The following is a 15876-nucleotide window of genomic DNA, read 5'->3' as shown; positions in this document are numbered from 1 at the left end:
ACACACACACACGAGGAAGGACCTCCCCACACCCACGGGCTGCCCTTAGCCAAGATTCCTGGAGTGTCTGAGATTGTTTTCCTCTTAGGAGAGATCCAGAGTGGGACAAAGGGCCCCAAGAACCGTTCCAGATAAAGAGGGCAAAGGTCGTGCATAGCCAATGACATCAGGGCTTGCAGAACTGGCCAGAGGAGGGGCAGAGCCAGGGCAGGAACTGACCTCCAGGGCACTGCCTGGCAGGTATGGTCTCAGACAGGGGCTCTAGTTCCAACACCTAGAATCACACCAGATCACTATGCTCACTCAGCATGGAGATACACACACACACACATACACACACACATACACACACACACACACACACACACACACACACACACACACACACACATAGACACACACACACAGCCAGAAGGGAAACTGCAAGTCTCCCAGTCTACAGAGCAAGTCCCAGAAAATGATCCTGGCCTCTTGTGCTTGAATCTACCCATGTCAGCAGACTTAAATGTCTGGCCTTCTCTGTCCCTCCGAAGAGAAGCTATATTCAAAGAGAGGGTAGAATGGCCACTGTGCATGAAGCCCATCTATTGCTCATTCAGAGTGATCATGCAATGGGGAGCAGAGTGGGCAGGACTTCCCAGAAGCCTTCTCTCAGCATTCAAATCTCTCACCAGGAAGCTCAGTAAAGGTAATTTGAGTGACCAGAGAGGGAGAGGATGCTAAGAGCCCTCAGAGTCATTCTCCTACCATCCAGTGCTCAGTCTCCAGGAAGGTAGGTTTCACAGGGTGCAGGTCGACCCCAGACCTCTCGCTATATCCAACGCCATAGCTGGCTGCATTTGGCAGGTGTGGATGTGTGTGGTGGATTGAATCTGACATTGTCTAAGACAGAAGACTACTATCTCCTCCAGCTTCTTATCAAAGCCCCACTGACCCATGAGGAATCTACCATGAGATGGCCCTGAGGGTTTCTAGGCATAGGAAAAGGAGTCTAAGTTATGCCTTTCCTGGGTGCCCATGGAACATCCTTGGTGCACCCCTAGAGCCTATTAATGGTACCAGGGCTTCAAACCAGTTTCCAGACTCCATGAGGCCTTTCTCAGGGAGGCTGGTGTTACCTGTGTGTCGGCAACCCTGTCGAGCCCCATGGTGGTCGCCCTGCCCCAGAATGCAGCCAGGTTACATGGGGGCTCTGGCCCTCAGTGATCCCAGCCTTCCCCCTCTAACTATTCAGTGAAGCTTCCCAGGCAGCTCCTCCACAGAGAGGCTTCCCCCACAAAGACAGCAGGAAAACCCCATTGTCTTCCTCTGGCTTCCTCATCTTGTGACCCTGGAGCAGCAATTCTCAATCTGTGTGTCTCAACCCCTTTGGAGGTAGGACAGCCTTTTGACAGGATCACACGTCAGATATCCTGATACTTACAATTCGTAGCAGTAGCAGAATTGCAGCTATGGAATAGCAATAAAATGGTTTTATGGTTGGGGTTTAAAGGGTTGCAGCATTAGGATGAGAGCCCTCACACAGAGCCATCTGCATCTCCTCCACAATCACATTCCCTTGGATTCAACCTCAGCTTCCCAGACTATGCCTGCTCCTCTCTGGACTTGCTCAGGGGTCAAGCAGGACCTTTGGCAGATGACCCCCTGGATCTAATCCTGATGCCTACCAAGAGCATTGACGTGCCCTGACTGGACATCCTTCTGTTCTGAGCATATTCCTGTCCTCTTTCTCTTGTCTGTCTTTCTTAAACTCTCATTGGTGTTTAGAGTAGCTCCTTGATCTTCAAAGATCTGCGCTAGGCCCAGCGTGGCTGGCCAGGACTGGCCTCCACACTGAGGACCTTGCTTTCTTTTCCTGTTACTATGATAAGTACTAACAAAAGCAACTTGAGGGAGAAAAGGTTTTATTTAATCTCACAGTTCAAGGCGCGGCCCATCCTGAGCGGAGATTGAGGCGGCAGGAACCTGAAGCAGCCGGCCATATCACAAGTGCAGTGAGGAAACAGAGGGGTGGATGCAGGGTGGGTTCAGTTCTCCTCTATTTTTTTTTTTTTATTTTAGCCAAATGTGTCTTACCGTTTCTGTTTATTGTGTGTGTGAGCATGGGCCATGTTATTCACATGCCACAGCGCCTAAGAACCCCACAGCCTTTCCTGGGTCTGTCATCTTTGCCTGCTCTGGGTAGAACCTGCTGAACCAGCCACCCACCTGGCCTGCTTTCTGACCTGAGCCCATCCCAGGAGTCACCCTGCACACAGCTGGGTGTTGCTGGCTGCCTTGAAACCTCGGGCAGAGAGGTCTAAGGCTAGGGCTGAGCAGTCAATGACTTAACTGTGGGCTCACCAAGGCCTAACAGACAGAGGCCTGAGATGAACTAATCAAATAGTGAGTTTGAGTTCACCTGAGTCCAAACCCCTACCTCCAAAATCTCACTGTTCAACCCAGAACCCTCATGGGCTTCCTGTTGGTGTAGGTAAGGGGCCTTCGACCACTCCTGCCCACAGCTAAACGGGCAACTCAGAGGCTGTGAAGGATGTGACTCATGTTGGTTTCTTTTAGGACCCTCCTCCAAAGATGGCCTACTATGAAAAATGCATTGAGACTGTGATAAAGCAGCTTGACAAATTTAAGCCTGAGAAGGACAATCCTGAGCAATTCCTGGAGACAGTGTTCACCTCCTTACAGCAGGTACGGTCAGGGTGGCAGAGACACAGGGTCCTGGGAGACCACGTCAGTGACATTATGTGTTGTCCACACTTCACTTTCTAGTGAACAGCGTGAGATCCATTCCTGCCTCTGGGGAGAAGTGTCAGGCAAGGCTCTCTAGAAGGGCAGCGGTCCTTCTGTAGAAACCCTTTGCCATGAGAAGGGTCCCAGCATCCAAAATGCACATGAGACCTAGCTCTACCCTGAGCTGCAGGACTTCCCTGATGGATTATAGCAGGCAGCCCCTCATAGGAAGAACTGTGACTGGACAGGAGCAGTGAAGGAGGCAGAGACCTACCTAAGGCCACAGTTCAAGGTGTGTTGTGTCTAGCTGAAGAGGCCTCCAGTAGAGAGTCTGGGCCCTACTGAGTGCTTCCACCCTTAGTCTATAAGCATTGCTATAACAGGCCTGAGGCTGGGAAAACCGTACAGAATGTAGCTCTCAAGGTTCTGGAAGCTGAGCCATCCAGACAGCAGCAGCATGTCCCACTGCAAAAGGTGAGACAGGCAGACAGGCAGAGCATGGCTCTGGAATATTCCACTTGATCCTGTCACAGTAACAGCTACACTTCCGAGTGAGTTCCGGATGGTTAAATCTCCAGAGCACGCCCCCACCCCCATCCGACTCTGCCCAGGTTGCCTTCCTACACAGCAGCTCTGTAGCATTCTGATTGCCTCTCTGAACACTAACTGTTCTGAGTCTCCTTCCCACAGAGGCCTCAGCCTCTCCTTGTCAGGGTACTCAGGAGAGAGTCGCCCTACCTGCTGATAGGTACAGTTCCTCCATCCAGCACGGACCTCTCTCCCGAACCCTAGACTGTTTCATCCAATGGTAAGTAGCATATATGTCTGGTCTAGAGCATATATAGTCTCTCGGTCCCCATGGGCCCCCAGACAGCTCACCTCAGTCATCAAGAACTGTGTCCTTTCTTCACTCAGGTGAGGCATCCCCTATCCCCATACCCCACCTCAGCCCTGGTATAGCCCTCGTCCTATGCACCGCAAAAGCTCCCTCTTGCCTCTCTGTTGGAGCACTGCCCTCCTCTACTCTCATGTCCCCACAGACATGACACAGAGGTGTCCTCTCTGCAGAGCCTCTCTGCTCCTCTGTGCCTTCCCAGCTCACCCACCTATCCTCATGTCCCCTCCACTGGCCATACTGCCTTCTGGTCCTTTTTATGCCATCCAGTTGTTCCTCCGCTGTCCTCGCCACTCCCCCCACCCACTTGGACTCCCTGACATGCTCCCTGAACTGCTGAGTCATTCAGGGCTCTCTAGAAGAAGAGCCTTTTCTTTCAAGCAAGGCAGAGAGAAGTTAGTATTGTTCGTCTTTGATGACCATTGCAGAAAAGTGAGTTTTAGCAGTTGATAATTAGTTTGAGGCACTTTCTCGGTTAACAACCAATAGGTTAACATAAATGGGTCCTGGCTGTAACTTGGCAATTCACAAAGTGGTGACCATCTGTGTGCCTTTCTATGGGAAGCCTAGCACCATGACGCCATCCGGTGAGCGGGCGGCAGTGGAGGGAGCTGATCTCTACCTCAGGCACAGAGGCAGCTCCTGCTTCAGACGTTGGTCTTTGAGGTTCTGCCAAAGCCCTTCTGAAGCCAACATGGTTTGGGGCCCTGGGTACTGACCCAGTTTGAACAATACTTTTCATCTCCAGCCGTCAGAAACCTGCTGTAATATACTGACTGTCAGGTCAAGGCCAGAGATGCCACCTGCCAGAAAGTTACACAACCTCTAGACCGCTAGGCAGAGGCTGACAGAGGCTTCAGGACAGGGCATATGAGAGGCAGACTGTATACCTTAAGTACATGAAACGTCTTAATGTGGATATGACCTTATTTGGATGTACTAGTAAATGAAGCTAAGTTACAGCTGGCAGCACAGAGCATGGGTTCAGCTGCATTTGCCTGCGTTCACCTGGGCCAGCTTGGCTGGCAGCACAGAGCATGGCGGCCAGGAAGTGGCAAAGAGTCCAACTTTGAGAAGCAGCAGGATGAAGGATAGGGCTTCCTGGGCAGAGGGACCTACCAAGAGGAGACCCCAACAGCCCAGGGTCCGGACCTGTCACTGGGAGTGAATAGACAGGAAGGCCAACAGGGCCTGTGTGCCTAACCTTCAGACCTGGCTGCTCGGTCTGTGTGGCTAGCCCATGGGGAGGTTGGTTGTGAACAGAAAAATGTCTTGTCTGAGCCCAGACTGTGAACAAATGGGTATTAGCATAAAAAGATGCTGTGGGGCTGGACTAACAAGAACACAGGCAGCCAGATAGCTTTGGGGTTTGCAGCAATATGAGAAAGGGAGAAGTTTAAAGAGGTGGCCAACTGTGAGGAAATATGAGTGCAGAGGAGCAGAGAGAAGGGGCAGATGCATTCAATGGACATAGAGTCATAGCCCATAGTTTCACTGTGGTTTGTGCTACTTTGCCATCCTCTTGTAAATCTTAGCATAGGTTGTTTTAATGACTGCATCATACTGGTCTGTGGGATGGAGCAATGATGCTTGACCCTTTGGTCACCCTGCTGCTGGCCCCTGCTTCCTGTCCATGCTGCTGTCCAGACCTCTTCCCCTGATGTGTGCACATGAACACTTTCAGGTTGTGGAAGGTTCCCTTAAGTTCCCAGAAGTTAAGGGTCTCTGTTAAGGGTCATGATTTAAAGTGTGAAGCCCGTTCCCTGAATTGCTTTATGGAAAGGCTCAGCATCGAGCGTCCACCAACCCTCTCAGTGTTAGCACTATAGACACCACCTCATTTTCCTTTTCCACCAAAACTTAATTACTTTTCAAACCTCATTTTGAAACCCCTAATTACTTTTAAAAATAATTAACATGTATCACACACACACACACACACACACACACACACACACACACACACACAGAGGTCACCCCTTCATTTGGGTCTGAATTGTCCCCCAGAGGCTTCTGTGGTGAAGGTCTTGCAGTGCACTGCTTAGAGGTGGGGCGATGGGGCAATGGTTGCACCCTGATGGTTGATGGTTCCTCTGTGGTCCTGGCTGGCCTGGAACTCAGCCTGCCTCCACCCGAAGTCCTGGGATTAAAGGTGTGTACCAACCACTAGGCCTGGCCTGGGGAACAGAACTCCCACTGCGACTAACTAGCACTTCCCATCCCGCTTTGTATTCAAGACAAGCTCTCGCAGATCTCCCTTAATCGTGCAGCATCCTTTTGGAGAATGTTTTATTCCTCATTAGAAATGAAGTTGTGTTGAAATGCACAAGACATACTTTTGACCAAGTTTTGATTATTTTCACGTGGCACAAAGCCCATTCATGGGGTTGTATAGCCATCACATCCACCCATCTCCATAACCTCTAATGTTCCTGACCTGAAACTCCATCCCCAGGAAATACCAGCTGCCTGGCTCCCTGTCCCCTCCCCTGCCACCTGCTTGCCGTTCTGTCTGTCTCTGTGGATTCACCCATCCTCATGTAGGAGAATATTTGCACAACACTTGTCCTTGTGTGTTTGTACCGTCTCATTGCTTTCCGTGCTCATTTTGTCTTTAGAACCACTTTGCCTCCATTCACCCTGGAGGTCCTGCCTTCCCCATCACTGTGGTCATTGTCCACTTTTCTAGGGCAGCTGAACTATCTGGCCTCTATTCAGCCATGTGGGAGTATCTGTCCCTTACCTTTGTCCTTGATCTCCTGGTCCTAGAGGGCTCTCTCTCTTGGCTTTCCTTTTCAGACTCTGACCCCCCAGAAGCTTGGGTTTGTTTTGGAGGTTCTGTCTGGCTGCCTTGAATACCAGAAGCTACTGACCATCGTGGTGGATGCCTTCTACGCACGGGATGGCCGGCTCTGCCTGTGGTCTGACTACAGCCTCTTTGAGGGTGCGTGTATCCGCTCTCCACATGTCCATGAGGCCCAGGCCCGCTGCCCACTGCAGAGAGGGACTCGAGAGGAAGTTAGCCACAGACCCTTGACAGGCTGACTTGAAAGAGGCCAGCAAGCAGGCAAGCTTCAGGACACAGCAGCTCCTCCTGTATCTGCCTTAGTTCTTTCCCTCCTTGATTCCTGGGTGCCCATAAGTGTCTGGCCCAGCTTAGATGTATTTTCTCACTTCACAGATGGGGAAACTGGGGCCTAGGGGAAGCAGACATGGATCCTGCTGCCCCCTGCAAACTCTGGACTCCCAGCCACTTACCTGGGAGAAAATGCCCCTGAGGGCAGCTTAGGCCAAAATAGTCTGTCGCCTGTGAAGAGAATAGGCCTATGCTATTCTGGATATCCAGGGAGAGATTCAATATGAGAGACACCTTTGTTCACTGTCCACACTTACAGAACACAGTGTCTGTGGTCGCTGGCTAGGGCTACCCATAGAGCAGATAGGGATCTAGCCCTGGGATCTACTGTTGGCCTTGCTGCGGCCTAGGGAAGTGGAGAGCTAAGGGCTACTGCATACTGGTGGGCTGAGACGGGCGCTGGACGCAAAGCTGGGCTGGCCCTAACTGCCTGGCTCCGATAGAGAATGAGCCACCTTCTCAGAGGAGCCTCCACACCCAAAGGCTCAAAGTGACTCAGCTCACAAAATGGACAGAAGTGGAGATGATATCACCTTAGCCCGGAGAGATCCCAGGATTTCTGAGAATTGACCACATGCGGTGCCGTGTGTGTGAAGGCTAAAAGCCCGGAGCAGCCAGGGTCTATGATCACTGAGCATGAAGCGCTAGTTGCCATGTGGGCCTGTCTTTATGTGCCCTGACAGAATGAGGTCCAGCAAGACTCTGAGCAGCTGCAGCATTCTCCCAAGGTCACACACAGAGCCCCTCTGCAGGGCAGCTGGGCACTCCTCACACCACCTCTCTCCTCAGTGATCTGCTACCTGGCCACCTTCCAGCTGGATGAGCTCGGCTTCCAGCTCTTCTGCAGCATCATCAAGTCCCAGCCTGTGGGTAAGATTTGCAAGGTGAGCCCCACTGTCCCCACCACTGTACTGTGGATGAGGCTGCCAGCCCGGGGAAACAAGAACCAGAGCCAGATGTGTGTCTGACCTGTCCCACCTTTCATCCTCTGGCTGGAGAAACTGGTTAATACCAGCTGACACCCCCCCCCCCCAGGACAATGTTGCCTGCCTTTGGGAAGTCTGTCTGGTTGGTTTGTGAGTGACAGGCTTTCCTACCTGCATATAAACATAAGTATCCCATGACAGATAAACAACCAGAACTATTTCAAGCAAAAAGCAAAGACCTCATTCTTATGAGCAAGAAGTAAAATCGATGGCATCTTTGGAGGGATGCTTTGGGACTGCCCTGGCCAGCGCCACACTCAGCATGACCTGTACTTGGCTCAGTCTCTGCTGCCTTGTGCTGGAATCCAAAATGACTACTGAGCAAACTTCCACCTTACCTCCTGCCCTGGTCCCGCAGTGGTGACTCACCAAACGCTTGGGGGTACAGACCACATACTGTTTGTTCTCGGGATGTGCAGTGACCATTTGCAGTAGTTTCTTACCCCAATAAGCCCATATAAAAACACACACAACCCAGTTATAATTGAAAGCTATACGCTTAGATTGGGCAGACCTACCACTTTACTAATTCATTCCCCAGCTCTGAGACCCTTGCTACTTGCGATTCCTCGAAGCCATATGGTTCTGCGCCACACTGGCCTCCGTCTCCTCTTCCTCCCTCCCGTCTCCTTCGGCCACAGTCCCTCCAAGACCTCCAGCCCCACCTCTCCTTTCCATTGCCCAAGCACAGGCTCCAGCCTTGTTTGACCAGTTAGAATGGGGAGAAGGTTCACATGAAATCACCTGAGTATGTGATGTACTCCTCGTTGTGGGGCAGCCCCTCTTGAGGAAGCAGAGTCAGCAGAACATGAGCAACACCAGGACAACCCACAATAGTGACCCCAGGCCAGAACCTGGTCACTGACCACCCCATGGAGCTCTGCAGACTCGTGCCAATAACCCACAAAACCTTCATGTGAGCCAGGCCTTGACCCCTGTAATCCCAGGTGCTCTGGAGGCCGAGCGAGGAGGGCTAGCCTGAGTCACTGTGTCAAAGGAGAAATGAAAAAAAGAGAAGGACCGAAGCGAAACCTCAGCCATATAATAATTCCTTAGCCTGTGTGAGGTCCAAAGAGAAAGAAAACTCCGGGGACCAGAGCAGCAGAGGTTGGATGGTGGCCAGTACAAGGCCTTCCTCTTCCCCCCTCCATACTCCGTGCCCCACTGGGCGAGTCTGGTCCCATTAGGGTCCCTCTACCTGTTTTGGAGATTAGAAGAAGCCATGTGAAGTTGGCAGTAGTGTGGTCTGTCTCAAGAGCTGCTGCTGCTGTGTTCTGGTCTTACATAGCTGTGAGCATCTCCGGCCTCGGTTGGTTGGAAGGCCGTTTCTTGGTCTGTGGCTTCCAAAGGGGATGCAGGTGGAAGAGCTAGAAGTTCTAGCACCCAGGAACCCCACACCTGTGCACCAAAACCTGCCAGATGGTAAAAGCCTTCTTTTTCCTTTTTTTTTTTTTCTTTTTCCTTTTTCTTTTTTTCAGAGCCGAGGACCAAACCCAGGGCCTTGCACTTGCTAGGCAAGCGCTCTACCACTGAGCTAAATCCCCAACCCCTTTTTTTCCTTTTTTATATAGAATCTCATTATGTAGTTTGGCTGCCCCAGAACTCAATATATAAATAATGCTAGCCTCAAATTTAGAGAGATCTGCCTCTCCATTGCTGGGATTGAAGATATATGTATATATATCAGTGTATAGATATGCGCACATTTGGGAGCCCTCAGAGTTTCCTGAGCCTTGGTCAACTGGAGTAGAGTTATAGACCAACTTGACATGGGTGCTGGGAACAGAACTCTGGTCTTTTGTAAAAGCCATATTTGCTCTTAACTAGTGAGCCATCTCCTCCTCCCAAATCAGAGGGCTTTCTTAGACCCATGGGAAGCTCCATTCCCTACTTTAAAAATTATTATTTCATATATTTAATATCAAATTATATATTATTTTATATACTTATACATATTTTTAAAGATGCATTTATTTGGTTTATGTAAGTACACTGTCCACTGTCATTGTCTTCAGACACACCAGAAGAGGGCATCGATCCCATTACAGATGGTTGTGAGCCAACATGTGGTTGCTGGGATTTGAACTCAGGGCCTCTGGAAGAGCAGTCAGAGCCATCTCTTAACCACTGAGCCATCTCTCCAGCCGCGCCCCCACTCCCATTTCTCACTCTTGCGTGGTCTCTAATAGTACTGTCCTACCACATCCCAGTGAGAAAGATGGCTTTGGCTCTGCCGAGATGCTCATGTGAGCATGAGGGGAGGAATGAGGAAATGGGAAGAAAAAAACACAGGATGTGCCCAAATTGGATTGAGCCAGCAGGAAGGAGGCAGGAACCCCAGAGGGCAGCTGTAGAAGCCAGTCTCACCTTCAGGTGCATGGCTGACAGCTGAGAGATTAGAAAAGGGTGACAGGACACTGGTCATGGGCAAGGGCCAAGAAGGTGGGAGAGGCCACAGGGATGAGTGAGGAGAGTGGGCAGGCTGCCATGTGGGGAGCTGTAGAAAGCTCTAGAAGGAGGCCTTGGAAGCCTCTGTGAAGAACAGTGTTACAGGCCACAAGGAAGCTCGAGGCTGGTAAGGATGAAGCTGGGGAGGACAGTGCTTACACGGGGAGGCAGTGTGACCAGAGGCACGGAATGGTCATAAACTTGCTCAGCATGGTCCTCTCAGTGGTCACGCACTTCCAAAGTCATCCCCCAAGTACATTTGGGACTTCCAAGAACTAGCTGCATGTTTTGTGTCATTACAAAGCTGTCCTGGGCTTTGACATGTGGTCCTTGGTCCTGCAAACAGGATAATGGCATAAATGTAACCATAGCTTTTGGCTGCCCCTTCTGATTGCTTCTGAAAGGTCTGCATCAAATAGTCTTCAGGAATCCTCTAAACTGGACTATACCCTCTGGGCTTGGGTATGTTTGCAGCTTCTTGGGTCCCTCTAAGAGCAGCTGCAGGGCATTCAAGCCTGGTCATCCCTCAGTTGGGGGCTGAAGACCTGAGACTGTCCCAGACAGCAGGGACCCTCATAGGACTGAGCCCATCCCTCCTGACCTGCTGACAGCTCTATGCTGTGTAAAGTCACCTTCCGGCTCCCTACAGCAGCTGACTCCATCAAGAAGCTGGAAGGCACTGGCCCTGGGCCAAAACTTCAGATTTGAAAACCAAAAGCTGAGAAGCCGCCAGGGGAAGCTTGTAGCACTAGTAATCTCCTAGGACTGGCTCTGAGCCGTCTGAAGGCATCATAGGCTTCACACTGTGCAGCCCCTGACTAGGGCTGGAGCCTCAGTCCTGGTGCTGAGATCCGACACTCACTGTGGGACTGAGTGAAACCCACCTTCCTAGGTCTGAGGGCTCTCCCCACCCTGCCCCAGCAATGCTATAGTGGCAGGGTTACGGGGCACAGGAAATAGTTCTCCCGGAATTATAGATGCCCATGTAATGGGGCAGGGCGGGTGATGGCAGGCAGCCCTCCATGTCTCCCTGCAGCATCTTGCCCAGGAGTGAGCAAGGGGCATTCCAGGACTAGAAGCTTGATGAGTGTCCGTCAGTGGGCATCACAACAGTATCACGTCTGTTCTGGCTCCTGTGAGGGGCTGGAGGAGCAGTGGGTGGTAGAGCACTGTTGAGCTGCTCAGGGTTTCCTGCCTCAGTTCCTCAGATTCTTCTTTAACCCCTTGAACCTGTGCTCATGGATCAAAGACGAGTGGAGCCTCATCTACGAAACGGACCATGTGACAGAGAACTGGATTAACCCTCTGATGAGGTGGGTCAGCTGTGGGGTCAGCTGTGGCATTTGGGTCTCTGAAAATCATCTTGTGTCCACTCCAGGTGCCTCAGAGCATGAGGCAGGGGTCTCCTCATCCCTTTCCTGCTCACCGAAGTCTTGTGAGAGGCTAGATCATGCTGCAGGTTAGGATGAGAGGTCAGAGGTGTAGTAAATCTACCTACCACAGTCTGTGGCAGGGACAGCAAGATGAAGTAGGGAATCTCCCAGATTCCTCCCTTCTGAGAAGGCAAGGGAATCTCCCAGATTCCTCCCTTCTGAGAAGGAACATCATCTTGTCTTCCTGGGGACAGGCAGACAGATAGGCTGGGCCCAAGCCAATTGTTTATGTACCAATTGTGTTTAGGAGGCTGTGGTCCCAAAGTGGGGGTCCTCCGAGCTAATCCTTTACCAAGGAGAGTTGTTCTGTCCCAACTGATCCCCACTGTTAGCAATTAAGCTCCCAAAATGGGGGGACTGCTAGTTCCACACTTAGCACAGGCCTCCCAGCCCTCTCTGGGACCAAGCCTACAGCTGCTTCCCCATACCTACTCTAGGAGGCCAAGTCCAGCCATGGCCTTCTGAGAGCCCCTCGCTGGAAACCCTCATGGCAGCCTCACTTGCGCTGGGTTGTCCTGGTTGAGGATAAGGCAGAAAAGTATTTCAAGTCACCCTTGATGAGCCCCACAGGAGGAAACACTGAATAGGCTGATGATGGTGGGCTGGATCCACTCAAGGTTTGGGTAGTGAAAGGGGGTTTGTAGACCTCTGGACCACCTACCAAGACCCTTCTGAAACCCCTGCTCCACAAGGACAGTTGGCTGTCCCTTAGCACGATGTGACCCTCACTCCACCCAACCCACACAGTTCCACTCCCCTGCCATCAACAGTGAAGCTCCAGAACATCCCTGTCCCATTCCCAGTTTCTTTCCTCTGCTTCCAGCTACCTCCACCAGTATCACATGCACTGCCCAGACTCGCTCCACACCCCAGTTCCTGCTCACTCTCAGAGATCCCCACATCCCCACAGTGGAGACGTTTCAGCCTCCCAGTGCCTCTGTCCCCTGGGTCTCCGTGTAAAGAGAAACTTAATGCATGTACTGAGGTGTGGTTGAACTGTGCCCACAAGGTAATCAGTGAAAAACTCACCCTGAAGGACAGCCGAGCACTTGGGGTCCTTCAGATCCCAGGGGCCAGCTTCTTGGTGACCTGCTTAGGATGTGACTCTAAGACCTTCTCCACTTCTCCCTTCCAGATGGCAGCCAGAGATCCAGGAGCTGATCAAACAACTGGAGGGAGGGCCATCCGATCATATTCCTCTCTTGAAGACCAAGGCCAAACTCACAGTGCCCAAGGAATTCAACCTGACTGTCCCAAGGCCCCGCGCCATTACAATGCCTGAGCCTGTCCCCACTATCCCCAAGTCAAAACCTGTGAGTTGGACATTTGTTCCTGTATCACCAGGATGTTCAGACTGGGAGAACAGGCTGTAAAGGTCATTAGGCTTCTCCAAGGTCAAGGGTGGACTGGACTGGACGGGAACATTCGGTAACCCCCAATCCATCCACATCCCACACACACACTGAGGGAATTTGGCCTGTCATATTCTGGACCTAAACAGGAGGTGCTACGGGATACACTGCCTAGCCATCGGTTCAGACCTGTCTGGATTATGCTTAGAGTTCACCATTAGCCATGGTGTTCACCCTCCCCATAAGATAGTACACTTGAAAGTCACACTGTCTCTGCTTTGCATGAGGTGTGTCAGCATGAGGCGTGTCAGCATGAGCCCCAGAAATGATGAGCTCCTTCTCAGGGAAGCTCATGTCTACCTCCTCTGCTGGAGGCCTCTCGATCTCCTGTTTGTCTCTAACTTAGCAGTCAGGATGTTCTGAACTGCAAGTACAGAAAAGTGCAGCTCAAACTGGCTTAGACAATAGAGAACTAGTATTAGAGATAGGCTTCAGGTAGAGGTTGATCAGGGTTCCAGCTCTATTTCTCTGTGACTGCCTGTACCCTAGTCTCCTCTGTAAGTGAATTTCATCTTTAGACTAACTTAGTCTCATTTCAGTTTTAAAGAAATTAATCCAGGCCTTGTGTCTACACTGAACATTGTCTAGGACGGGAACTATTCAGAAAAGTCTGGTTGGTCCAGCTCAGGCCTCATGCCTGCTTGAACTGTTCACCGTCTTTCTGGGTGCTGAATCCTGACTAGGCTGTGGATTCTCAAAAGCATTGACGTGGACCTCCTAGGTCAGTGCGGTCCTCACAGAATGAAGGACTAGAGATGGAGCATCCACCTCTCAGCCTGGCTCTCCCATCTCTCAGGACTCACTGAACATCTCTCAACTCCAGAAGCTTTTTCATGAGGCTTCAGTTCCGCTGGGTCCCCGCTCGGTTTTCTTCTTGACCTGTCTTTTCTCCATACCTCTGGCTACTGTTTACCTCACCATCTGGCTCTACGTCCATTTTATTTGTCATATTCCCAACACAGGTGGCTTAGAGAGGACATTCAGTAAATACTTGCAGGATGGATGCAGATGGATGAGTGGAGAGATGGAGAAACAGCTATATGGGTAGTAGATAGATGATGAGTAATCAGATGGATGGATGGGTAGATAGGTCACCAGGGCTTTGTCGCTAAGCAACTCCACAGTTACCCCATCTTCAGGGTCTCTGATGTTTTTACTGCCAATTCCTCAAGAACCAGTCCTGCCAGCTGCCTCTCCCTCTGTTTGTTCTGCTTGGCTGAGGGACAGTTCTGCTTGTCCCCTCACTGTGACATAGCTTCCCTGAGCTCACCTCTGTATTTGCAAAGCCCATATGCAACACCCTCCATGCTCTGACCCATGGCCATGACTCCCTTCCCCCTCCTGAGTGTGAGCCAATAATATGCGCTAGCCCCAGGCCTTCCATGCCCAAAGTTGGAGGGCAGCCAGGAGAGGTCACAGAGCAGCAAGGAAGGGAAGAAGGCAAGAGATGAGACTCCAGCTGTGAGGAGCAGAGATAGGACACACAATCAGGTGGGCTGGAAGCCACACAGCTCCTCCTAGCTGCCAGGAAGAAAGAAGAACGTTTTGAAGCAGGTGGACAAGGCTGGAGATGGCTATGGGTGTGAGGAACACAGCCACAGAGAAAGAGGCCTTAGTGTGGGCAATGAAAAGACAGCACCAGGGTCTCCAGTGAGGATCATCAAGCCTGGGGACAGGACGGTTGGAGGAAGATGAGGGCGTGTGTTTGTAGGAGTTGAATTGGCTGTATCTGTACAACATGCAGAGAAGAAAGAAGGCGAGGACTCGGGGGTCAGGTTCAGGAATCTTGGGTTCAAGGCTGACAGGATGGCCCCTCACCCTGGTGGACACAGCTACGGTAGGGGCATTGAGAATCTCCTTTGAGAGGACCGACCAAAGCCTTAAGGTCCGTTCACAGGCAGCTTACCTAGGAGGTCCACTTCAGTGCTTGTAAGAATCCACAGCCTTGTCAGTACTTGGCGCCCATGTCTGACACTCTCCGACCCTCTGCTAACCCCTTGCGTCCTAAGAGCTGGCTGCCTCCCCCCACACCTTGACTACCCTAGCTATCTCATCCATCTAATGGCATGCCCTCAGTGCCCTTCCCTTACAGCTCCCTCTGTCCACCTCAGCCCATACTTAACTCTAGACCCCATGCCTGCTGCTGGTCTGACCCTCTCTTCTATGGTCACTCAGCCCAGACTCACCCCTCTGCCACTCCACCAGGTCCCTCAGAGTACCTATCAGGAGCCCAAGGAGCAGAAGCTTCTGCAGATGATCAAGACACACAACCGCCGGACAGCTGAGGTGGCCATGTGGGACCCCCTGTCTCCCTACAGACCCCCATCAGGCTGTTAAGAATAGGGGAAAGGGAGAAGGTGGGGAACCTTAGACAGTACATACATTCTTCCATCAAACCCACACACACAATGGCCTGAGGACCCAGGGCTTCAGCTGGGCGGGGAAGGACAACGTGCTGTCCTGGCAGGAGCTGCTGCTGAAAGCGAACATGGAAGAGCTACGGTGTGCCATGCCCCGGTTACAGAAGGAGCCACAAGCACAGGTAATGTCAAGCTTCTTCACGGTAGTATTTACTTCATACCATAAACCTCTTCCTTCTGGGGCCTAGGATGTCGTTCAGTTGGCAGAGTATCTGCCTGGCGTTCGTGAAGCCTTGGGTCGGATCTCTAGCACAACGTAAACCTGGTGTGGTAGCAGGTGCTGTAATCCTCACACAGAGGCAGAGAGAGAAGGATCAGTAGTTCAGGTCACCCTTGCCTTGCAGCCTCATGTGTCACAGCACTCTTGGGAAGATTAGAGAACAGCTTCATAAATGGATTCTCTCCTACCCTATGGG

The 15876-nt window shown here is 51.5% G+C and overlaps 1 protein-coding gene across 15 annotated transcripts in view; it reads left to right on the top strand.

Moving 5' to 3' along the window:
• The window catches only part of Cfap99 (cilia and flagella associated protein 99), a 66890-nt gene that overhangs the window by 5026 nt on the left and 45988 nt on the right, over positions 1 to 15876 (top strand). For 7 of the 15 annotated variants that reach the window (XM_063273837.1, XM_063273836.1, XM_008770377.4 and 4 more), the window contains exons 2-8: positions 2560 to 2688; positions 6425 to 6569; positions 7551 to 7645; positions 11396 to 11508; positions 12764 to 12941; positions 15246 to 15326; positions 15508 to 15582. In XM_063273837.1, the coding sequence (XP_063129907.1) occupies positions 2575 to 2688; positions 6425 to 6569; positions 7551 to 7645; positions 11396 to 11508; positions 12764 to 12941; positions 15246 to 15326; positions 15508 to 15582 (801 nt within the window). In that variant the 5' untranslated portion in view covers positions 2560 to 2574. Of the gene's footprint in view, positions 1 to 1920; positions 2022 to 2559; positions 6570 to 7444; positions 7646 to 11395; positions 11509 to 12763; positions 12942 to 15245; positions 15327 to 15507; positions 15583 to 15876 lie in introns of those variants that run through there. The other 8 variants (XM_039092827.2, XM_039092828.2, XM_063273839.1 and 5 more) reach the window with 8 other exon arrangements.

This window comes from Rattus norvegicus, chromosome 14 (assembly GCF_036323735.1).
Source record: "Rattus norvegicus strain BN/NHsdMcwi chromosome 14, GRCr8, whole genome shotgun sequence".
Lineage (NCBI taxonomy): Eukaryota > Metazoa > Chordata > Mammalia > Rodentia > Muridae > Rattus > Rattus norvegicus.
Note: the sequence above shows the minus strand (reverse complement) of the source record. Positions and strands in the feature narration are given on the sequence as shown.